At 32.0% G+C, this 26665-nt stretch overlaps 1 protein-coding gene across 2 annotated transcripts in view; it reads right to left on the reverse strand.

The window, feature by feature from the left end:
• Positions 1–893: 893 nt before the first annotated feature.
• LOC145246763 (matrix metalloproteinase-14-like) overlaps positions 894–26665 on the reverse strand; it is an 819041-nt gene continuing 793269 nt past the window's right edge. For both annotated transcript variants that reach the window (XM_080108536.1, XM_080108535.1), the window contains 5 exons: positions 25119–25262; positions 20920–21056; positions 11877–12018; positions 8782–8954; positions 894–1256 (listed from right to left, as the gene is read on the reverse strand). In XM_080108536.1, the coding sequence (XP_079964662.1) occupies positions 984–1256; positions 8782–8954; positions 11877–12018; positions 20920–21056; positions 25119–25262 (869 nt within the window). In that variant the 3' untranslated portion in view covers positions 894–983. The remainder of the gene's footprint in view (positions 1257–8781; positions 8955–11876; positions 12019–20919; positions 21057–25118; positions 25263–26665) is intronic.

Raw genomic sequence — 26665 nt, forward strand, 5'->3', positions numbered from 1 at the left:
AATTTGATCATTTAGATCACAATTAAGAGAAAAATAATTGGTCCTTTTTCAATGTCACCTAAAACAATTAATAGCAAATTTGCTTTTGACAGTTACCCGAAATGAACGAAACAATTGTTACAACCGAAACGGATATTCGTTAGCATGTTTGAACTATTGCAGATTGCCAATTTTTATGCATATTATACACAACTGACATTCACATATATCCATCAACACACACACACACACACACACACACACACACACACACACACACACACACACACACACACACACACACACACATATATATATATATATATATATATATATATATATGGGTCGGTACAGACTTACAAAAAGTATATAGGTCATTCATATATATATATATATATATATATATATATATATATATATATATATACACGCACAGATAAACATATATATGATATATATGTTGTGTGAATTCATATTTATATATATATATATATCTAAGTATATATATATATATATATATATATATATATATATATATATATATATGTACGTGATGCATATATCAATAAATGCATATGTATATATGCTTGTAGGTGTGTTTTCATGATAGTTCATCAATAAGGAACTATCGTGGTTTTCAAATATTTATGTACTTTTTTTAATTGCAATAACTAATCGAAAACCAAGATTATAGTAGGTGTAAGGAAAACCTTATATATATATATATATATATATATATATATATATATATATATATATATATATATAACAAATCTATTGTGACATGTTAAACATTCACTATTCATGATAGAATCTCTTATTGTTTATCCCCCCAAATTTTATAAAACTGTAACGTCATAAATTTTTTAATTAATAACTTATTTAGCATGATTATAATTATATTCATATATATATATTTATAATTTTTTCAATTTTTATTTTAAAACCTGCCCTCTATAAGAGAGCGAAATAAAACACATGAGCTGGTAATGTCGAAAGTTGTGTCATTGGCGTTGGTATATGGCCAGGAGAAAGCAACTGACAAGCGCTATACAGGTAGCCTGCGTTCGAACGCTGCCACTGTCGGTGTCCTTTCTGATAACTTTCCTGTCTTTGTCTTTCTCTTCTCTCGGGTTCACGCGTACCGTTCCCGGCTTGTCAGGATATCGCGGCCGAGTTGTGATCACGGAGTGGACATCCTGCACCTGCTGATTTTGCGTTTCGTCAGCACAACCCAACCACCAGTAGCTGACTTTGCGCGGGTAATCATCATCGACCTGTAATTAAAATAGCGTCTTAATTAAAACAAACATTTGTATAAAATTTCCAGTTACATTTTTAATATTTCAATTATATTGATATTGGCAATTATACTTTAAATATACCCGCTCCCAAAGATGGACCCTCAAATTTGCGGAACATAATAATTCTCCTTACTATATAGGTATTTGGGGGGGGGTATATATTTTAATAGTTCAAGCCCCGAGTAAATACAATAAAATTATAGTATTTATTCGGTATACATATTATCGGCTAATAGTGACATCCATGACTCATTAATATGTGCAACATTTTGTATGCAACTTAATCTAAACTACAGAATCGTTGTTACGTTCTAATATCACACCCTAACGTACGGATACACACATAAACACACACACACACATATATATATATATATATATGTGGGTGTGTGTGTGTGCATATTATACATCAAAATATAACTATAAATGTATATTTATCTTATAATTTTAAATGGCTCATACTATCTTAGTATTTAATTCATTAAAAAAGAAAAGAAAATGTATAATGAAAACTAAAATTGCGTTAATTACAATATTTATTCATTCATTAAATATTTATAACTAGGGATAACAATTATTAATCCCTAACTCAATGGATCAGGCAAGTGTGAATTGGAAAGTAGGTACCTATCATGTTATAGTCTATAGCTGCAGAACATCAGGAACACAAATATTATGTAAAATGTTATTTAATAATTAAATGACAGATCAAATATATTCAAATATTTGGGAGAAATCCAAATATGAATATTTCATTTTTTCCGCTCTCATAATTATTCTTTTGCATATTCATTTGTAGATTTTTTCTTTATTTTATTGGTTAGTTTTTAAATGATATCATCATTTTTACTAGATTTCAGATTTAAAATTTTATAATTATCTTTTTGTTGTGCAATTATTTTAACTGTTTTGGCTTACCAAAAAGCGCTATGAATAGAACCAATTTATGAATTAAGTCGAACTAAATTTTATGGGCGAAATGAGTATCCGTGTAACCTGTAAGTGCTTTATTAGTTTTTGTTTTTTAACCTTTTCCTTAATTTCCACTAACCGTTTCTTACCATTCAAAGGATTTCGTATTATTACATAAATTGGCGTCCTTTTGAAGATATAGTGTTTTTTTATAAACAACGTTTTATTGTTTTATGTTATTCTTTAGAGTAAATGAGAACCGCAACCGTCTATGTTTATTTATTATTTTTGTGTGACATCTACTATTAATATAATGTTGGATACTTCTTTATACTTTTCCTATCCCTACAATATTTGTGACTTCAGTCTTGTGCCACTTTTCTACTTATTTCTCAAGCGTTTCGCAGACTTTAATGTAATAAAAATAGTGTTTGACAAGCTATGTAATTTTAAGGGTATAAAACTACAATGTTTACTTGCATACTATTTCTTTCTTTTATCCTCTTAAATTTGGTATATGCCGATCTATCATTGCATGAATATAAGCTTCCAATACTTGTATATGTTTTGTGTAAACATATATTTCTAAGCAGTTTTACATCTCTTAGAGTAAATACTGTAACGCACATATCTGGAATATATTATCTATCGTGTTAGAAATTTACTGACGCCTAAAGGTACCCTTAAAATGCCCCGATTCGCGGGTATGAAGTATTGTTGTATATTTGGAATATATTAGGATAGTTTCTACATTCAAAATATCTATTTATATATAAAGGGATTTTTTTCTCAGAATGGCGACTTTAAATTAAATGAAATTACAGGAAAATTACTTTTTTTACCACATATGTGGTTATTCAAACAAATATTGCATGTTACATAATTTAAATATCTGTTTATATAGAGAGGGTATTTTTCCCTAACACAAGTAACTTAAAAGAAATGAAAATCACAGTAAAACATTATTTTTTATCAAATATACATGCGGTTTGTCCGGAAATTTATATCACATATAATTTTAATACACTGTAGAGTGCGTGGGCGCGAGGACCGCGTGTATATGACGTACTCTAGAGGAACAATACTCACAAACATTACACATTACTCTATGCTGCATTTTTGCGATGACACGTCCAATGCTGTTTTCTAAATAATTTGTTGTGCCTAGTCTAATTACGTAGAGAAGGATCGTATAAATATACCCTCAGATAAATAATGACATGGGTTTAAATCACACGAAGAATTTATTGGCCCATTTTTTGAAATTATTCGTTCAGTGATGTTTCTCTCAGTAAATTAGTCGTTTCTCACTGTGTGGCATGCAACTCTATCCTGCTGAAATCACATGTCTGAAACAGTCATGCCTTCAAGATGAGCCATGAAGATAGTAAGCATTTTTCTGTACTGCTCACTGGTGACTTTTAGTTGTGGCAATCGATAATTTTTACAGACATATGAACGAATTATTCCAGCAGTATATACAGCACATCAAACACATTTCCGGGTGTATAACTTTTCGACAATAGCTTGTGGATAACCATGCCTCCAAATTAAACTATTTTTTTATTGAAATAAACCTTCAACATAATTTGTGTATCACATTGAAAATTTTGTTGAAAGGAAACTGTGTTTCCTTCAAAACATTCACCAAGTGATGTGCGTGAATGATAATCGTTTGCCTGCAACTCTCATACGCTTTATCCTGAGACCACGCAAACCAAAATATTTACGCAAGTTTACTATAAAGTCGAACACCACAAAATTATATATTTTTTTAGTTTTTGAAATCGTTGAGTAACACATTTGTATCAACAATACTGTATATTAGCGTCCATTTGTTGTGCGCGCACTGAACCACGTCCTACATGGAAGGTATTATCTGCAATTAAAGGAAGCAGAGTTATAAATTTATAGTGAGCCGCCCCTAAGAATTACCTTGAATGTACACATATCTGTAATATATATATATATATATATATATATATATATATATTACTTGTTTATTGTTATATAAACATGCTCACATCCCGCTGCTACAAATAGCCACTTGTTTCAATCAAACAACAGATATCATCAGGCAGCGACTTGACTATTCAAAAGTTCAATGAATAATGGATTTTTATTTTAGGTAGGAACTCTTTAGAAGTTGGAGTTAAAAAACTTAAAACACAGGACTTTAATTAAATAAAAAAGTAAAAAGGGAGAGGCAATTTAAATAAAGTTAAAAGATTACAATGGGGAGAGAGTGATTGAGAAGAGAAAAAAAAAAGGAATAGAGACAGAAATAGAGAAAGAAAATATAGAGAAAACAAAATAGAGAGAAAAAGAAGAGAGAAAATATATATATATATACATATACACACATATATACACATATACACATACACACACACATATATATATATATATATATATATATATATATATATATATATACATATACACACATACACACATACATATATATATATATATATATATATATGATATGGAGAAGAAAAGAAAAAAGAAATAAATGGTTATAATAAAGAGAATAAGAACTAGAAGGAAAAGGAAAGAATAATGAGATCTAGTTAAATAGAGAAAGAGAGAAAGTAAGAATTTGACAGTATATAGAAAAAGAAAAAGAAAAAAGAAAAAGAAAAAATCTGCGTGTCAACCAATTTATGAACAATTATACAATTCAGTAATGAAACATATTATTACAAATACAAACAGAAGATACAATCCAAGCGTCAGAAATGAACGTGTCAAAAAAAGGCAGTGAATGTATTTGGCTAGCATATTTATCCTCTTACATACGTCCACGAGTAAAATCAACGCAATTCAAACATACGTCTACCATTAATTAGGCCCTTTATGCTAAATGATATAAGTTTAAAGTTTTCGCGTTTTTATTAGATAAATATATGAATAAAAGAAGAAAATAATGATAAAACAATATTAAAATTATTATTAATAACAATAAACATAATAGTAATGATAATAATAATAATAATAATAATAATAATAATAATAATAATAATAATAATAATAAAAACAGAATAAAATTAATATTTATTCTCTTTTTAATATAACATATTTAGCCATAAGAGGGGATTAAATAAATTAAATAGGTCCAATAATTATAAATAAAAAAACTACTAATATTTATGTATAAAAAGAACACAATACAAATATATATATATACACACACACACATATATATACCCAAATATACACACACATACACACACACACATATATATATATATATATATATATATATATACATATATATATATATATACATATACATGCACATAAGTAAAGGTGTAACTATACTATTAAGTTAGAAGTTTAAGCTATTTAAGTATAGATATAAAGTCATATTAAATCACAAAATAATACATTCAATACCAGATTACTAATAACACAGATACAAGTACACTTACCTATAAATATATTCAGGCAAAAGAAGTAATTAAATCAACGAAATACTTCAAAAATAGCGACGCACAGGTAGATAGTACCCAAATTAAAAATAATAAGATACATATGTATATACTCACAGAGAACCAACCGGCATACTAATAAGCATATATATACATATACATACATATACACATATATACACATATATACATATACATACATATATATATATATATATATACATATACATATACACACATAATCTTATGTATACACATACATACAAAAAATACACAAAAATATGCACACAATCATATACTAATAAACAACAACGCACACACACATATATATACTCACACATAAATATGTATAATTTACATAAATTATATATATAGAAATACATAAGAATACAAATAATTTGGCAAGGGTACAGATAGATGCATACACACATAGAAACATACAAATGGATTGAATAAACATGGGAGGGTATACCAAATAATATAGAAATATATAGATCTAAGTACACACGGTCATAAAATAAATACATAGACACATACATATACACATAGACACACAGGTATATAAGATAGGAGAAGTAAAGAATGAAATCAGGAGAGGAGAAAGTATATTAATAGAATATTAATAAATTATAGAAATCAGTGACAATTTTTAATTTATTTAAATTTTATATCTAAACTAAATTACTTAAAAGATGGGTTTTATAATGTTTGCATTTAATTGAATTTTCGTGCTTCTTATTTAATAATTTATCTCTTTCTCTAAAAGTAAGTATAAATAATTTCTCATAAAGACATAGGTAGCAAGGCGAGTTTAAAGATGAACAGGTTTTCGCTTTCTTTAAAATTTTCCAATTTACTATTGGGGAGTAACCTTGCTCTACTAGTTCATTGTAATATTTAGACAAGGAAGTTCTATTTTTGTACTCATTATTTTCAAAAGAGCACTTGTGACCGGTAAATCTTTCTTTAAAATTGTTATTTGTCATTCCTATGTAATATTTTTTTTCATTCGGATTTTCCTTAGTAGAAATAGTTGCTTGGTACACTACAGAAGTAATTTGACAATTTCCTTTAAGAGGGCATGTTGATTTAATTCTACAGTTACAACTTTCGGTAGCAATGGGTGTGCTATTTTTGTTTAATATTTTGTTGTTATGTTTTTTAATTATTTTTTCAAGGTTTTCATTACAGCTATAACTAAGTTTTATTGTATTTTTATTGAAAATTTTATGTAGTATGTTATTAATAGGGAAGTGCTTTTTAATTAAGTTTAAGAATTTCATTCCTAGATTTGTTTTAAGTTTCAGATTAAAAGGGGGATTGTACCACAGGATTTTTCTCTTACGGTTTCTATTTGTATTTGTGTTTGGGTGTGTTGGTTCTATGAACTCAATTTGGGTGTTTTTGTATCCACTATCCTTAAGGGCCCTGTTATAGAAATATTTATGTTTATTAAATGTTTCAAGATTGGAAGAATTGTCACTGATTCTTTTACTAATGGATTTGGGGATATGCCTAATGATAGATTTTGGGTGATTTGATAGGGGGTGTACATAAATTGACACGTTCATTTCTGACGCTTGGATTGTATCTTCTGTTTGTATTTGTAATAATATGTTTCATTACTGAATTGTATAATTGTTCATAAATTGGTTGACACGCAGATTTTTTCTTTTTCTTTTTTCTTTTTCTTTTTCTATATACTGTCAAATTCTTACTTTCTCTCTTTCTCTATTTAACTAGATCTCATTATTCTTTCCTTTTCCTTCTAGTTCTTATTCTCTTTATTATAACCATTTATTTCTTTTTTCTTTTCTTCTCCATATCATATATATATATATATGTATGTGTGTATGTGTGTATATGTATATATATATATATATATATGTGTGTGTGTATGTGTATATGTGTATATATGTGTGTATATGTATATATATATATTTTCTCTCTTCTTTTTCTCTCTATTTTGTTTTCTCTATATTTTCTTTCTCTATTTCTGTCTCTATTCCTTTTTTTTCTCTTCTCAATCACTCTCTCCCCATTGTAATCTTTTAACTTTATTTAAATTGCCTCTCCCTTTTTACTTTTTTATTTAATTAAAGTCCTGTGTTTTAAGTTTTTTAACTCCAACTTCTAAAGAGTTCCTACCTAAAATAAAAATCCATTATTCATTGAACTTTTGAATAGTCAAGTCGCTGCCTGATGATATCTGTTGTTTGATTGAAACAAGTGGCTATTTGTAGCAGCGGGATGTGAGCATGTTTATATAACAATAAACAAGTATTATCAGCTCTTTTTATTGAGCACTATCTAACAACCTCGTTGAATTCATTGGTCCATTACTTTTGAATATAAAAAAAAAACCCGAGTATATATATATATATATATATATATATATATATATATATATATATATATATATATATATATATATATATATATATGAACGTGGCTGACATATACTGCAGCCGACAGTGATCTGCATTATATATGCAACATGTTTGCTTCCAACGAAATAATATATCAAAATATTTCCATATTTATTTCCGCTATATAAAAGCGGGTATATTATGTACCTGTTTTGACAGTTAGAAGAAGATCATGTATTATACGAGATCTTCCTATAAAAATTAACAGGGCAACAAAATAACGGAATAAATATTATATTGCATCGTAATACGTAGTGGCTAAAACGTGGGCAGCTAAATGTATATTCTTTTCGTCTAGCAGCTAAATGTATATTCTTTTCAACAATTTTACTGCATATATTCTATAATTAATTGGTGAAAATACATCCTTATAGCCTTTAAACATTTTTAATACTGCCTTATTGCTGTCCCTTGTTTTTGCTATTTACCCAGCGTGTGTGTGCGTGTGTGCCAATTTAGCGATTCACTTTGGTTACCCTAGTAAAAATACCATTGTATGTGTATTGCAAGGGATAAATTAAGGTTTAGGTTAAACTTTTAATAAATATTAATATTAACTATCTTTTTAATAAAAGATGCATCCACTTAAAAGATACACAAGCACAATGAAGCAGAACAATAACAATGTTAACTATACTTTTATAGACAAATGCATATTTGAAATACAAATTCATAAACATTCGGCCAGCACAAATGGGGAATAGTATAAATGTACATGCTTACCCGGAAATTTTTATCATTAAATCTATAATATGTGTCCCCATTGAAAAAGTATGTTCGTCCATTTTGCCATTTAAACGCTGCGGTTACACGGGGAGGAAGGTTAACCCAGACGCTCAGCTTTTTTGGATAACCAAAGTCAATTCCATATTGCGACCACCTCCAATACTGATCATCTACGAAGTATAAGGAAAATAATAATTTTAGTGACATTTAAAGCACGACAAAGAAATTTTACAGAAGAGACACAAGGACAAAGTGCACCAGATTATTCTTCCCAATTAGTATGGATGCATGCGAGCAATAATTTATGTTAAATAAAGTTAGCATATTTTTTATCATTTTAAAATTGTACACTAATTATTGAAGGAAACAAGGTGTAAACCTTAAAGCCATGCATGACTGAAACTATTTGTCATTTTTAACACAGAGTCAAGAACTCATTAATTACCTTAAAATAAATATGTTAATAAAATATATTAGTATAACACTTATTCATGTATTAATAACTTACAAAGAAATAAAAATAATAAGAGTGAGTATACTAAAAAACAAAAACATAATAAAACAAACAGAACTCCATTGAAAAAAACATACTTTGACAATAGTCTATTTAAAAAATCCCTGTTTAGAGAAAAGTAAACATAAACTAAGCTATATGTCATCAATGAAACAATGCGTTGAAACAACGACTATGGAAATTGATTGTCTAAAAGTAATAAGACCTCTATCACAATAATTTATTCATAAACCGAGTACATGAAAATATGGGCATATATATATATATATATATATATATATATATATATATATTATTACCCGCTGCTGATTTGGCTATTAAGCGAGGATCGCTGTATGTTTGTAAATAAACTAGCATCTCTAGCACTGTCGTTGTGTTAGGGGTCCATATTAGAGAGCATATATCGAGAGGTGGCGGGGACATATAACGGGTACATATAATGCAGGATTGACGATGATGAGAGAGCCATTTATAACATGAGAGAGAACATTCATTATTGAATAATGTATATTACTGTTCTTTTATACAGAGGGGAAGTATCATTACCCATGATAGAGGAGGAGACACGTTACTTGGAAGGGGTTTTTACAAAGTCCATATTAAGATGATTAACACATTGCCTTTAATTGTTGAATTGCGACACGAAGACAACAGTTACACAAATCAATGATGTTCTTTATTTCATTTGACCGGTCGAAATGGTGATCATGTCAGGAAGTCAAATTCGGGATCTACATAGTTTAATATTATTTTCCTTCGCTTCCAAAGGACGCTAACTCCAACTCTCTCTCTCTCTCTCTCTCTGTCTATCTCTATCTCTTGCTCTTCCTGACTAGCAGACTCAACTGTTCTGCCTCCTCTGCTCGACTGCCGACTCTTTTATTTTCTAATCTCAGCTCCAATTATTCAGAATTGCCTTTTTTGTTATGACGTAAGATGTGTTGTCCCAAACGTGACCAACTAAACTATTTTTCAACCTAACCTATTTTTACAACATATTTTTGATTTGTATTGTTCATTCGTTTTAGCTGGCATTTTTAATTCAGTTTTCATAAAAGAATGAACAATTAATTCTTTTTACAATACAAACAATATCTAACTATTTTATATAAAATTTAACAATAGCGAAATTCTAACATTCCAATTCTAAAACTATTTCTGAATCTTGCTCACAAGGTTCGAGTCTCGGCTTATCCTAATCTCATTTTCCATTTAATGTGTTTAAGGTGTTTTAGTGTGAGATGGTATCTGTTGGGATGTGTAAGCGGAGATTATTAACCTCCGTTTCAGTTTTTAAATTCTTCTACTATTGGTTCCGTAACGATGGACGCTTTCCTTTTTTCTCATTCATAAACTTTATTATTTTATTTATTTCATCTGCTTCATTCTGTTTCATTGTTCTCGGTATCCACGTTTGTACAGTTCGGTCTCCGTAGGTCCTCCGACGTTGGTGTTTTAACTCGTGGGGGTTCTCTACGTTCAATTATATTGGGAATGCTTCTTGTTCAATCTAAGTATTTATTTTTCGCTGTGTGTGTTAGTTCTAGTTTAGAGAGCCAGCCTATCTTGAGTATCAGTCTTGCTTGGTCCACTATTCTTTGTTCTGTTGTATGGTATTCACTGGACAAGTTCCATAGTTCTTTCATTCGTTTCCGATCATCTCTATAATAGCTTTATATATCTAATACATACAGCAGCATCGTGTGGACATACAGGTTCTCTTCAGATCACCAACTCTAATCAAAGTTGAGCCTGGTTAGTACCAGTTGGGTGACCATTTGGGAATTATAGGTGCTGTATGTTCTCTCCATTTATCTCGGCATGTGTTTCCAGTCGTCCTGTATATACGCTTCACTTGCCACTGGTATTTAACAATGTCGGCTCAGGAGAGGTGTGTTCTTGAGATTGCGCATTCCTGCCCCAAATATTTCACACGCAGGCAAAACTTCGTGGATATTTATAGCCTGCCAAAGACTGAAGGAGCTTGTTTTTGTAATTATAAATAATAATAATAATAATAATAATAATAATAATTTTTATATTTTTCATAAAATTATTGTCAAAATGATGATGTGTTCTGCTAGATGGCATTCTGGATAAGGTATTCACGCGTTCATCTATCATAAGTTATAATACCGATATCTAATGAATATGACGGTCATCGTTTTACTATATTTATTTACAATTAAGTTGTCCACATGTTTTCTACTTGTCTGATAGGCTAATTCAAATTCAAGTGTATTGTTTGTATTTAAAATTACTTGTATTTGATGGACCCTCCATATAAAATACGTTCTTTTTGTTTCAGAAAAGAATGCACATAATGTGGTCGTTTGCTTTCATGTAACTTTTAAAAAATGAACGGATTTTCCGTTCATTTTAAAAAAATAATTTTTGGTATTTTTATTCTGTAAAATGCAAAAAAGAAGTTAATCACTTTTGTTTATCATTTAACATTTAAAGCATATATTTTACTGCAAATTTTTTGCTACTTTCAAAATAAACCGAACAAAAAAAGAACATATTCATTGTGATTAGAAATTGTAGCGCTGGGAAGTTTTCGTATGAAATCGTTCACCTTTAATAAAATAAGTTTTTCCATTGCCACTCCAAACAAAAGCCGCGTCAATATTATCCGGCAACCCTTTGAAACCTTCGCGTATAGGACGGGGATAACCTGGTTTAGGCGTCATGCCATCGAATTTCCAATATTTATCTTCCTATAAAAAGAAAACAAAACTCATGATGAGTAAAAGGTAAAAAAATATTTTACTGAAAATAATTGCATAATGGCTAGTATAGAAGAATAAAATATTCACACTATATAGTAATAAACAGACTAGCCGTTTTGCTGTATCATAATTTTCCAGTTCTGCTACATTAGCACAACTCCACAGCCAATTTCTTTTCTATAAACATTTGATCTCCTGTTAAATTTGTTATAGTCGTTTATATATATATATATATATATATATATATATATATATATATATATATATATATATATATACAGTAAAATTGGTAATCAGTAAAAACATGAAGAGAGTGCTCAATACTATTGCAGAGGCAAATATGTGTTATTTTTATTACCGTTTTATCTGTTTCGTTACATATGTTTCAAAAATATTTTTATTATTCAATATTAGACAAAGAATACATTTGAAATATTATAACTCCTTATCCTCTAGGATTTCAATGTCTACATAGTTGCACTCAAATTCTAACCATCCAAAATCTATGAGTAAAAACATTACAACTTTTATAAAAAAAAGAATAAGTAGTAATTCCTCTAATGCAGCCAGCTTTTATACTCTCAAAACGTTATACGATAAAGCAATGAGGGCAGCGGTTACAAAAATTCTTAACTAAAATATATCCAGCCTACATCTTATACTTAGTCATTCAAAAATATTGAAAAATCAAAACGGTATGTTTAACATCCCCCGTTTAATTTAAATTTCAAAACAAACTGAGGACAAAATTCTTACACCTAATAATACAACACTTTCCAACCAATAATATCATCAATAAAATATGTAATAGAAACACGATAAAGCTAAGCTATAGCGCTAGGAAAAAATTAGAAAATATGATAAAGAAATATAACATGATGATTTTCAATAATACATCTGAATCAAATAAAAATAGCATCACGAATCATTGTGATTGTAGAAATAAACATGAATGCCCACTGAATGGAAATTGTTTGTTACACTTCCACAAATAAAAAAAATATTACTATTGCTGGTAATACATTAAGGAGAACTATTTAGAGGTCACAATATTTCATTTGAAAACTCCAAAAGTAAAATTAATACATCGCTTTCAGTATACTATAAATAGCTTATTAAAAAAAAATCTAACACCAACCATAGAATGGAATATTCTGAAAAACTCTCAAACATGTTCCTCACTTGGATCCTTACGTTATCGTTGTATTTCAGGAAATTATTTCTCGTCCGATTCAAAAGAAAGGGGTAAACAACTCAATAAAACTTTTAAAATTTCCATAAACTTCAGAGATTATAAAAGCATATTCTTAATAATCTTAATATTCTCTCTTAATTTTTACCTTATCCATATTAAAGAAGGAAAATAATCTATAATCTAACCAAAAGAATAGATAATCTGTATACTGCATACATATATATATATATATATATATATATATATATATATATATGTTTTACGGATTGAGAGAAATCATCAAATATAAAAGTTTAATCGGCCATAAACTGCAAACACTTTGGCGGCCATGCTTAAAATGAACTATAAAAAAATAATAGTGACCCCCATAGTGGTGACCGGAAACTCATAACCCCTCACTCCCAATATCTAAATTATTAATAAATAAATCAAGGTGAAAGAAAATTGGATACAAATTTGTTCCGTGGTACCAATAATTAATAACTACACTCACTACAAACAACCAAAAATCTCATTAATAACGACACTCACCTAGACATGAAGAAGACGTTAATATAAAGCAAGTTAGCTAATTTTAAAGTAAGAACCATCTTCTGGTTACACCCTCTAGCTCGAATACAAACGTCTGCCGCATAATATATATATATATATATATATATATATATATATATATATATATATATAGTGCGAAGTTTGAAATCACGGTTGGTGTCTGGCGCGCAATATCTCACTTCATGGGCAGGTAGTGGTCTGGGTGATAGTCTACCTAAGTGATGGAAAACTCTATTACAAAGCCTGAGATGGAGCTGTTCATTAGTTCCGTGGCATATTTTTCACCAGCTGATGTTATCAGATCTTTCAAAAAGTTTGAATGGTTCTACACAAGCCATTACCACTTAAATCATCGTGTGGGTAGCCATGAGTTTGCTCACTCTGCTTTCTTACAACATCCAAAAAGGTAAGCAAAAGGTTCCATCAGGCGAAGTTCACTGGCGAATAGGTACTGGTGGTGGAGGCAGGTGGAGGATACCACTGGAGTCGTTCATTTCTTTACTCATGTTGGCTGTCAGATCACGCCAAGATTCGATGCAAGACATCACTTAAACTACGACCTAAGGGCAGAAGGCATACAATTAAAGATACCAAAGCCATTGAATATAAAAGAACTGAAAACTGAAAAGACAGAAGAATTAACTTCTAAGTTAGATGCGAAGTTAAACGAAATTCTGATAAACAATGATATTGAAGGGTCCTGGAAGAAATTGCGGGATGCCATTTATGAATGTTCAACGAAGTACTAGGATTTTCCAAGAGGAAGCATCAGGATTTGTTCGAAATTACATTAAAATTCAGGGTATTTTAGACCGGATGGACTCTTCGCACAGGGCCTGGGTATCAGACAAGAATTCTGCAGCGAGGAGGTCGGCTTATCTCAGTGTCAGGAGGGATGTTCGGCGCTGATTGAGGAAAATGAAAGAAGATTGGTGGTTGATAGGAAAGACACGATGGTATTTTATGAGGGTCTGAAAGAAGATTTTGGACCCCAACAATGTGGTACTTCACCCGTTATGGGAGCAGATGGTAAAACCTAGTTGACTGATAAGAATGACACCCTTAACCGCTGGAAGGATCATTTTGAAGGAGTGCCGAATTCTTCTGATGTTGACGATGATGCTTTGAGTTCTATGCCTGCAAGAATCCAAATGCACCAACTAGATGTGATTCCTAATTTTTCTGAAGTTCTCGCAGCTGTAAACAAATGCTACTGAGAATGTGTGCAGGGTATGATGGTATACCTGTTGAAATATTTAAGTTTAGGGGGAACACACTTTTGAAAAAACATTTGGGGTTATTCATCAGGATCTGGGAAAGCGGTTCTGTACCTCAAGATTTCAGAAAATCGTAAATAATCCATCTCTTCAAGAATAAAGGAAAGCGCATTTATTGTGATAACTACCGTCGAATATCACTGCTCTCTGTGGCTGGAAAATTACTAGGCAGGATCATTTTGAGCAGGATAATCATTCATCAAGTAGACAAAATTCATCCTGAGACGCAGTGTGGTTTTAGATCTGGAAGGGGAACCATCGACATGATCTACTGTTTACGCCAGGTTGCAGAGAAGGCACGTGAGAAAAATCAGGATCTGTTTGTCGTTTTTATCGACATATCCAAGGCGTTTGACTCTGTCAACAGAGTCGCACTTTGGAAGGTTTTGAATAAAGTGGGCATCATTGAAAAAATGTTAAATGTAATATCTTTTCACAAAAATATGGAGGCACGTGTAAAAGCAGACGTAAAATCTGAGTCATTCAAGGTAAAAACCAGTACGAAACAGGATTGTGTTATGGCATTTGTGCTCTTTGCAATCATCAATAATCGAACATGCTTTTAAAGATTACACGCAAGGTGCCCATTTTGAGTTTAGAACTATCGGGGAGCTTTCTAATCATCAAAGATCCAAAGCTAAAACACTAACAAGAAGCAAAATCGTTCGTGATTTTCTTTTTGTAGACGATACTGCACTCGTGGCCACTTCATTTGAAGAAGCACAAGAATTAGTTTACAAGTTTTCCACTGCTGCAAGAGCATTTGGTTTAACGATTAGTATTAAAAAGACAGAAGTTATCTACCAACCAAAGCCCATCCCGTTGCAGCAAGATAGTGTGAATATTCCGAGACCAGAATATGTGGAACCGCCAAGAATCTTAGTGAATAGACAGTCTCTAAATTATGTTAAATCCTTTGCATATCTCGGAAGTAAGGTGAATTCGTCATCATCACTTGATGATGAGATATTGAGCAGAATTTCAAAGGCGACTGATGCCTTCGGCAAACTGCGGTCAAGAGTATGGAATGAAAGAGGTCTGACTCTAAAGACAACAATCTCAGTTTATCCTGCAGTGATTCTTTCGATACTCCTATATGGATCGGAAGCCTGGATCCCATACCGTAGGCAGATTGCGCAACTGGATATATTCCATAAGCGTTGCATTCGCAGTATATGTGGATTAACATGGAAATACAAGGCTCCGAACTCGAGATTGTTGGCTAGGTGCGACATTTTAAGTATTGAAGTCTTTCTGATGAAGTCTCACCTTCGGTGGGATGGTCACCTTGTTTGCGTGGATGAAAACCGTCTTCCTAAGCAACTAGCATACAGCACACTGAAAGAGGGTAATCGAAATGTGGGTCGTCCATTTCTGAGGTACAGGGATAAGCTTAAAGACAATCTTAAGCACGCAGGCCTGAACCCAAAAACCGTTGAAAAACATAGAAAAGGATAGAAAATTGTGGAGGGACAAATATTTTGCGGGTATTAACACATACATTGACACACGGCTATCGAATCAAACAAATCTTCGTAGAGCAAGAGTAGGAACAGCACCTTCCCAGCCTTTGTCCTGTGAGTCGTGCGGCTTGGTTTGTGGGGGCAGAGCTGGCCTTGTGTCACACATGCGGCACAGGCATTGAAGTCATAATGAAACAGAGCGAATTGTTTGGCCCTCGATCGTCGAACACGACGGAAGAGTCCATTATATATATATATATATATATATATATATATATATATATATATATATATATATATATATATATATATATAGAACATTATTCAGAATAATAAAATACAATATATCTACTGGTGTGCAAATCCAGTTATTTTCGGTCTTACAAAATATTATTGGATGTAATATTTTATATTCCAGCAAAATAAAATCGCACAATATATTAGATAGAGTACATTAATCATAATTTAGGAATTTAAAATTTGTGATTTGATATTAGTATATATTGTAAAACGTTTGCACCTAATTTGATAAAGGTAATAAACACAAAAAATACAATTAAATATTTTTAAAGTTTTTAAATCATTTTAGCTATATAGAATAGGGAGAATTGGATATTGGTGCAGCAAAAAAAAGGATATCGAAAGTGTATGCTAAATCCTTAATGGAAGGTCTTGGTATTCGACAGGAAAAAGATCCAACGCGTATTGTAATGAATCCAGGGAAGCTGGTAACAATCCAATATATACATATTTCTACAGTTTTTATTTAGTTTGATTGGATATCCAGTACATCTTTGATTATGTCAATCCCGTAATGTTTTTTTCATATATCTGTCTGTAAATTAAGTTCAAGTTTTAGATCAATTTGTGATAAAATCAAAATATATCTGTAGAAAGGATTAAATTAAAATTAAATGAAAATGAACATACTTAAATAAAAGAATTGCTTATCAAACTAAAGCACAACAGTCTTAAAAATTAAATGCAGTTTTTGTTATAATGTCATAATATTATTACAATCGAAACAATTAAAGTCTATCTTCAAAAATAAGGAAGTTGTAGAAGAATTAACTCAAATAGATGGGGAGAAATGAAAAAAAATAAAGGCCGCGTCTAACTTATTAATCTTGAATATGAAATGTGTAGACAGGATTTGACATGATTAAAAATACGTCAATGTGCCTGCTAATAATTAAAAGACGGGGAAAAAGAAAATAAACGAAAAATAAAAGGAAAAAAAGGCCTAGTAATGTAAAAAGAAACACATTTTAAATTCCTAAATTAGAATATATATATATATTTATATATATATATATATATATATATATATATATCTTTGCCACGATGATTACCCCGAATATCACTGCAAAGGGAAAAATATAACTACCAACACACCATATATATTTAAATCTAATTAATAAGCCCATATATACATATTTAAAATAACTACGAATAAGGGCACGTATGTTACATAAACAGACCAGTTCAATAAATAAGGAACTCTAAAAACTAAAAAAAATAATGACAGAATGAAACAGTAAATTAAGTAATAAAATAAATGAAAATAAATAAAACAAAAAATGTAATTACTAATCAATATGTATTCATCAGCAGGAAAGGAGAACCATAAGAAACTTATGTATAATTAGTTGTGAGGATAGAAATATTGAAGTACTTTTGATCAAAGCAAGAAAGTAGCAGCCACAAAAATAGAATATTAACACCTTCCAACTGTCAAAATTTAATTGCATAAAACTACACTTCGCTCATCCTTACACTGAAAACTACAAACAAAAACAAATGAACAAATAAAAGATAAGAGATCTGAACAGAAGCGTGTGCTCTATCCCAACTATCATCAATGGACCTGAGTTAATCTCGCCAGCATCAGACAAAGCCAAACTCTTTGCCAATAACTTTGCAGCCAATTCTATCCTTTGCGACCAAGGCCGCCAACCCCCAATATTTCCTCCTGTATCAGAAAACACACTATGTGATATACAAATATCTGTATGTGATGTTGCCAAGCTAATCAAAAACCTTGATTCCAGTAAAGCAACCGGCCCGGACGGTATTCCAATTATAGTACTCAAAAAAATTCAACCAGAACTAGCACCCATACTTACAAAACTGTTTAAACGGTGTCTTAAGGAAAATTGCTTCCCATCACCCTGGAAAATCTCATCAGTATGCCCTGTATTTAAGAATTCAGGTGATCGTTCATCCCCCTCTCAGTACAGGCCAATAAGTCTCCTGTGCGTCATGAGTAAGTTGCTGGAATCTGTGTTAAATAGAGAAGTAATCAACCATCTCAGCAAAAATAACCTTCTTAGTGACACACAATATGGTTTCCGTTCTGCTAGATCTACAGCAGATGTGCTTACAGTTATATCTCATAGGATTAGCGAATCTCTCGACAGATGCAACCTTTCTAGGGCAATTGCTCTTGACATATCAAAGGTATTTGATGGGGTATGGCATAAAAATTTACTTCACAAGATCTCCAGCTATGGTATAGCTGGAAATGTCTTCTCAATTATTAAATCATTTCTCTCTGATAGGTTCATAAGAGTAGTAGTTGATGGGCAAAAATCAGAAGCTCACAGTATAAATGCTGGAGTCCCTCAGAGGTACATCCTGGGCCCAACTCTTTTCCTGATCTACATTTATGACCTTCCAAATCACATCCTTACATCATTCGTAGACATTTTTGCTGACGATACTACCATCTATGGTAGCACATCTAAGACAGTAAACAACCAAGTTCTCTCCGATTCTCTCTCCTCTGATCTTGATCACGTTGTACAATGGGGAAAGGAGTGGCTGGTTACTTTTGATGCATCTAAAACCAAGCTTCTATCTTTACATCATCAACGTTCTGATCCCCATCTGGCATCAATTAAAATGAATGGCTCTCGTCTTGGGGAGGCCTCAAGTTTTGACAGGATCTTGGCTTGACCTTTACTCCTGATATTAAATGGAATACGTACATCAAATCTGTTGAAAAATGGTCGGATCCTTCTATCGATACAGTAGATATCTCACTGCTGATGCAATTCTCTATCTATAAAAGAGCCAGATACGTCCAAGGATGGAATACTGTTGCCACATATGGGCAGGAGCTTCTAGAAAAGACTTGCCCTGCCTTGATAGGGTTCAAAATAGACTTCGTGGCCTGGTGGGAGATGTCTTCGCTGCAACCTCTATCTCAGAAAAGAGGTGTTGCGAGTTTGTCTCTGCTTTATCGTTATTTTCATCGAAAGTGTTCGACTGAGCTTCAATCTATGGTCCCTCCTCAAACTTTCACAAGAAACACTAGACTAGCTGAAAACATTATCAATAATTTACCCCACTCTTTATCTGTGCCTAAACCTAAACATAGATTCCATGATCCAAGCTTCTTTCTTAGAACTGCACGCCTGTGGAATAGTCTTCCTTTTTCCTGCTTCCCAGCTGTCTATAATATGGTGGTCTTCAATCCAACGTGAACACGTTTCTGATGAGCCGTTCCACTTAAGTTAACAAATTTACCGAACTTCCATTACTATTGATTACTATATTGTCCTTTTGACTACTCTACACTATTTAACCCTCATCCTTGAGTGGCCGATCGGCCTTGATAAAGTGGTGACGCCTATGTTAAAAAAATAAATAAATAAAAATAAAAATAACACTAAACAAAATTAAATTAAATTCGACACATAAAAAAGATATAGAACCATAAAACAATCTTAGATATGGGGAAAAACACGGGAAATTTCACGCCCTTTGTACCGTCGTACCGCTAAAATATTCCACGGCCCACATTAACAAATTATACACCTCAACTCTCCCCGAAATTTAGATCGCACCAAAATATCTTATGAAAACCTATGTAATCCTGACATCCGTTTCTATTTCGATTATGTTATGGTCTGAAAAGTGATCTTCCTGAATCGGGACTCCACTGAAACATGCAAATATGTAACCTAGAAAGTTTATAAACAGACCACACACACACACACACACACACACACATATATATATATATATATATATATATATATTGTTGATTATGTAAAGGATAAGTAAATACGGTTATTAGTACCTCCGACCTTAGAAACATCGCCCAGTTATGGACATAAATATGCTCAGAGGTCTAAATCCTAGAAGCTAGGCTGGCGACCTGTACTATAATGTTCGTAGATTATTGTTATCTTTCTACCTATGTATGTATCTCCTCTCTCTCTCCCTCTCTCTCTCTCTCTCTATTTATATATATATATATACATACATATATTTGTATGTGTATGTGTGTGTGTTTGTATCTGTGTGTGTCTGTGTGTGAAATACATATACATAAATATAATTATTTGAAAACAGTATTTAATGTTTTAGATAATTTTATGTTCAAATCTTATACCTTAAAAATGAATGTGTAGCTGTTATCCCAGGTCACAGCTGCATCTATGGGGCCTGTGACATTAGGCCAATCCCATTTTATTTTACGAGGATATCCGATGTCAATTCCAGTTCGAGAGAGCCGGTAGTATTCGTCACCTGTAATAAGTAAAAAATAAGCAAAATATGTTATAGTTTCTTTAAACGATACAAATTTTGTAAGTTATACAAAAAGTATAACACATCAAAGGCTGTAAATGACAAAGTTCTCTCTGATTCTCTCTCCTCTGATCTCGAGCGCGTGGTTCAGTGGGGGGAAGATGTGGCTGGTTACCTTTAATGCATCCAAAACCAAACTCCTATCCTTACATCATCAACGTTCTGATCCCCAGCTGGCATCAATTGTGATGGATGGCTCTCGTCTGGGTGAAGCCCCGTGTTTTGACAAGCTTCTGGGTTTGACGTTTACTCCTGATCTGAAATGGAACACGTACATCAAGTCTGTTGCCAAGGTCGCTGGAAAGATGGTGGGATCCTTCTACCGCTCCAGAAGATATCTCACTACTGATGCAATTCTCTATCTATATAAAATCCAAGTACGTCCAAGGATGGAATACTGTTGCCATATCTTGTCAGGAGCTGCCAAAAACAGCCTATCATGCCTTGACAGAGTACAAAATAGACTTCGTGGTTTAGTGGGGGATGCCCTTTTCTCTACCCTGCAACCTCTCTCCCACAGAAGAGACGTGTCGAGCCTATCCTTGTTTTATCGTTATTTTCATGGCAGGTGCTAGTCTGAACTCCAATCTCTGGTCCCCCCTCGCCACTCTTTCACGAAAAACACCCGTCTAGCTGAATCCACTGTGAAAAATTTCTCCCACTCTATATCTGTTCCTAAATCAAAACGCGGATTCCATGAACAAAGCTTCTTTCTTAGAACTGCACGCCTGTGGAACTGTTCCATCTGCCTGCTTTCCTCCGGACTACAACTTGGATGTCTTCAAGTCCAATGTTAACAAATTCCTAATGAACCGAACCCTAATTAAACACTTCATCAAATCTCCACACTAACGTAATGTACTTGCAATAACCCTTATCCCTGAGTGGCTTCCGGGCCTTGATATGTGGTGATCACAGTGTAAAAAAAAAAAGTAATTATTATTTTCTTATCCTGATAAATTTGAGAGCAACTTTTTCTGGGGTTTCCTCATGCCAAAAAATAAAGTATGTGCATTGTTATGCCACTTTATGCTCTCAGTTGATTGGATTTACGACAAAACATATAAATATATCTGCCTAATTTAATGCGGAACACAACATCGTAAAAATTAAATTTGACAGACTTGATATACATTTTTGGTATGCACCTGTTTATGGGGTAATAAAGGAAAGAGAAACTAAGAATAGAGTAGCAAAATATATTAACAAGAATATGCAATAACCGACAAACTTGGAGATTCAACCGAATATCGACTTGTTTTTTTTTCTGGTATTATTGTGTATTAATCAGTACATTCTGGGTAACGCAACCCGCCACAACACTTCTTCCCATTACTCCGAAAATTGTATTACTATTTATTTTTACTTCAGTGTGCCATATACGGTTTTATATTGTCTTCTCTTCTTGGGGGATTAATTTTTCGGCCGCGAATTTTTTTCATTGACCTGTAAGCAAAAGTGTTATTGCAATTTTCCGCCGTACTCTAGAGGATTTGATAAAGCAATTCATTAGTTGTATAGGTAGTCTCAGGCACAAGTAATTAAGGGTCAATATATATTGTAATAATCCATCAGAAAATAAGCAGATATGGCTCGAAGGGACTTCGACTAGTGCTGCTTATTCGATGAACTGTATACTTTGAAGAGACCCCAAGTAAAACATGCTGGCAGTCGTTCCATATTCTTGAAAAACTGTTTGGGTACGTTAAATTTTCTGCACCTGCTAACTATTGAGTGGCGTTTAGTGTCTGTGAATAATGTAATAATCGTGGGAAAATAGAGTTACGATTGGTAACTGCTGTCGTGTATTGTACATTTTTCATATCCTGTAAAAATTACTCGTAATCGCATAGTCATTCATGACTGGGTCAATTTCTATGGTGCCCTCACTCAAGTGCTAGCGATAGCGTACCTTTACTATATGTTTGGCGTCTAGTATTATTTTCAGCGCTTTCCGGAAAGGAAGAGGTAGTTTTGTTTTGTGTTTGTTTTTTCTACAACATGATTGGTTTGTCTGCACCTTCTGTTTGGCTTTTCTGGGTTTAGAACAAGGATAGTCTCCTTTTTATTTGTGTTTCCCTTCTTGAGCCTCTGTTGTCATATATTGTATTTATTTATTTTTTTTGTGTTGCAACAATTAATGATTGGTAAATTTCATAATTTTCATTCATGCATCAATTCTGAACACAGCAATTCGTGAAGTTTTATCTTACCTAAATATCACGTTAGTTGAAATTTGCCTTTTAAGTAAATTTATGTACCAGTAAAACATATATTTGTAGCTTTGGAACATTTTTAATACCATGATAGTTATATTATTCCAATTCAACAGACAATGGTGGAATTTACCAAAGACATTAAATAATTTGGCTATCCAGTTAATGATATTATCATTTAACAATGAATGTGACATTTCGGCAATTCTTTAATAAGTGGATTTTTTTTAAATATTTTTACAATCTTGCGATATAATATTATAGGAACTGTCAGAAATTCGTGAATGTATGGAGTTTGCATAAATTTGGCGCAAGGAAAAATTCATGAAGATTACTCTCTGTTGTGCTTAAAACACCCATGAAAAGTCTGGGTAATATATACACAAATCAACGCATATTTTTCAGCTGAAGACGTAAATTAACATTGAACCTCATTTATTTTAAATCATAATTATATCTGTTATGCGAATTATTATTTTTGTAATTGTATTATAACCATTATTATCTCTTTATATTGGCAATCCTTTCCGTTTCCAGTTTCTATTTTTGCTCGTTTTCTACAGTTCTTTTTCATGCTGAATAAAAAAGCATACATTTTCCGGCCTCAACAAGACCCACGCCATGTTTTTTTCACTCCATCACTCGCCCGCTCCCGTTCTCTTTCTCTCTGTCTCTCCCTCTCACTTGCTTTTTACATTTTTCATGCCAAAAAACAAAAAAAATCAACGGCATCAATGTCATTTACCACCCAACTGCTCTCTGTCTGTCTCTCTCTCTTGCTCGCTCTCTTTGTACATTTCTTTGAATGCAGAAAAATACCTTTTACGGCGTCAACACTAGATAGAAGAAAAATGATTTCTCTCTTTTATCTATATTTCTCGCTCAATTTTCCATTTCTATTCATAGCGAAAAGAAAGCCTTTCAGCGCGTCAACACTACCTACAAGAATTTTCTTTCGTCCCTCCCCATCTCTTTTGCTCGCGTTCTCCAGTTCTGTCTATGAAAAAAAAAATTATTCCGTTAACTGTAGCTAAAACAGTTTTTATTTACTCTCACTTTTTTCTCTCTCTCTTTGTATATATTCTTGAAAACTCTCCTCTTTTGCTCTCACCTTCTCGCACTCTAACTCTCTTGCTCGCTTTTATCGCACTCTGATTATTATAGGAGATGAGATTATTAGTCCACAAATAAATAAACGCATAACTCTTTTCTTTATTTATTACGGATAATATTCTATAATGAAAAAAGAAACAGTTTGTCACGCTAATTTTTTCATAAAAAATGAATTTTGCCTTTTTTTGATAGGGGGATTTCATTTATACAAATTGAGCCAAAACAACGAGTGGCGGGGTATGGCTAGTATGCAATAATTATAGAGAATTGTGAAGTTGTAGTGGAGAAGAGCATTTTCATGCGTAAATTGACGTGCGTTTTTGTGATAAGGAAACGCGCATGTGCCTAGATGTATCAACTGTAAATATCGCATCAATTGAAGTGGAATTATTTCTGTGTGATTGATTATTGCTTTATTTTACATATTCCATCTTAAAATTTTCATATTACTCCGCACAATGGCAGGGCCTGATGAACTGTCTTTAATTCTCCATTGGAATAAAAAGGCAATGTTTCATAAACTAACACGTATGATCATGACAGGCCTTCTAGTATGTCCTTTTATTTGAGACAACAGTCACTGCGACCATTGAAACATATTTACCGTATGTCGATCAGAGCTTTAATTATCTAAGTCACTGAACAGTCCCATAGCTTTGAACGTATGGCTTACCTTTGAATACATGTGTTGTTCCATCCCGAAGACGGGTAATTGCATCAATGTTTGCGTCATTACAAATCGGGGGTCTGATTGCATGTCCTTGTGTAGGCAATGGTCTTGGTGGAGGTTCGTAAGACCAAGGATCTGTACGACCACCTATCACCAGAAAAAAGAAGAAAAATGTTAATGTTGGAGAAAATGTTATGTATGTTTTGGCTGAAAAAAAAGACTATAAAGAAAGTATATTGGTTTTATTTAGGAGTATTACCGCCCAATAATTATACTCTTATTTTGATAATTATTAATTTATAATGAATTAGAAACAAAACTATATTTCACTTAACGTTTTATTATATTTGTGTATATTACAAGACTCCATAATCCCTTATCTATCACTATATAGCCAGTAACAGTTCGTGTCAGAGTTTGCTTATGTTTGGGTCTTGTCCTTATTAAATGAACTACGTCACTTGTAAGCATAGCCCATTTTAGGCACACTCTCGCTAAACGTAAAATAGAGTCCATGTACTTATTCAGGAATTATATCAGAGCCTTATAATTGATGTTTACATTCAGGTTTTACACATGTTTATTCTTGACAGAATTCGTAGTATTAATGTAGCATATTTTATTGTAAATAGCATTTCTTATTCTTGAAATTGATGTAAATATCGAACATAATTCTAACGTTGCAAAATGGTTATATATTTTGACATGTAATTTGCGCATTTGTGCTAGCATTTTACATAAAAAAGTATAATTTCATATAAATTAATTTATTCAAAATAGATTAAAAGAAAAACATAATCATTTATATTCAAACTTAGTTCTGATTTGTCGAAGTTTTATGAGGCAATAAATAACTTAAAATGTAAAAAGTTTTTGGAATGTATAAACATGTATGTTTATAAATACTCATACACACACACTCATATATATATATATAGATATATATATATATAGATATATATATATATATATATATATATATATATATATATATATATATATATACATCTATGGTCATTAAGTGATGATTTTTAACATTAACAGCACAATCAGAATAGGTGTTCAATAATTAATACTAGCTTTACTGATATGCTGATTACTTATGAATGTATATTATTGAAATATTAAAATAAACTCTCTCTCGCTCTCTCTCTCTCTTTCTCTCACTCACTTTCGTTTGTTCTGGCATAGATTACGAGCATAAATATAATTTATAAATCCTCGCTAATTTTAGCATTTCTTACCTAGTTTGGAATAAAACACGATTAACATTAAATTTTTCGTAAAGCAAGCAAGAGAAAAATCTTACTCAAGTGATTTATATCCTTATTATGATTTTTAAAACTGATTTTTCTATAATCAAGCGAGGTATGTACATTTCGTAGGGGTAAGTTTTCTAACTTTTAGGGAAGTTAGCATTTCATAAGTGTATCGGAGATAATTGCTTGAAATATGCATTACACACTCCTTTAACCGGCAAGGATATTTTCGTATTTGTTCTAACATATTGAAGTAAAAATCAGTTAATATACCACTTATATAGAGACAAT

This window comes from Euprymna scolopes, chromosome 24, assembly GCF_053919585.1.
Source record: "Euprymna scolopes isolate OS-2025 chromosome 24, ASM5391958v1, whole genome shotgun sequence".
Lineage (NCBI taxonomy): Eukaryota > Metazoa > Mollusca > Cephalopoda > Sepiida > Sepiolidae > Euprymna > Euprymna scolopes.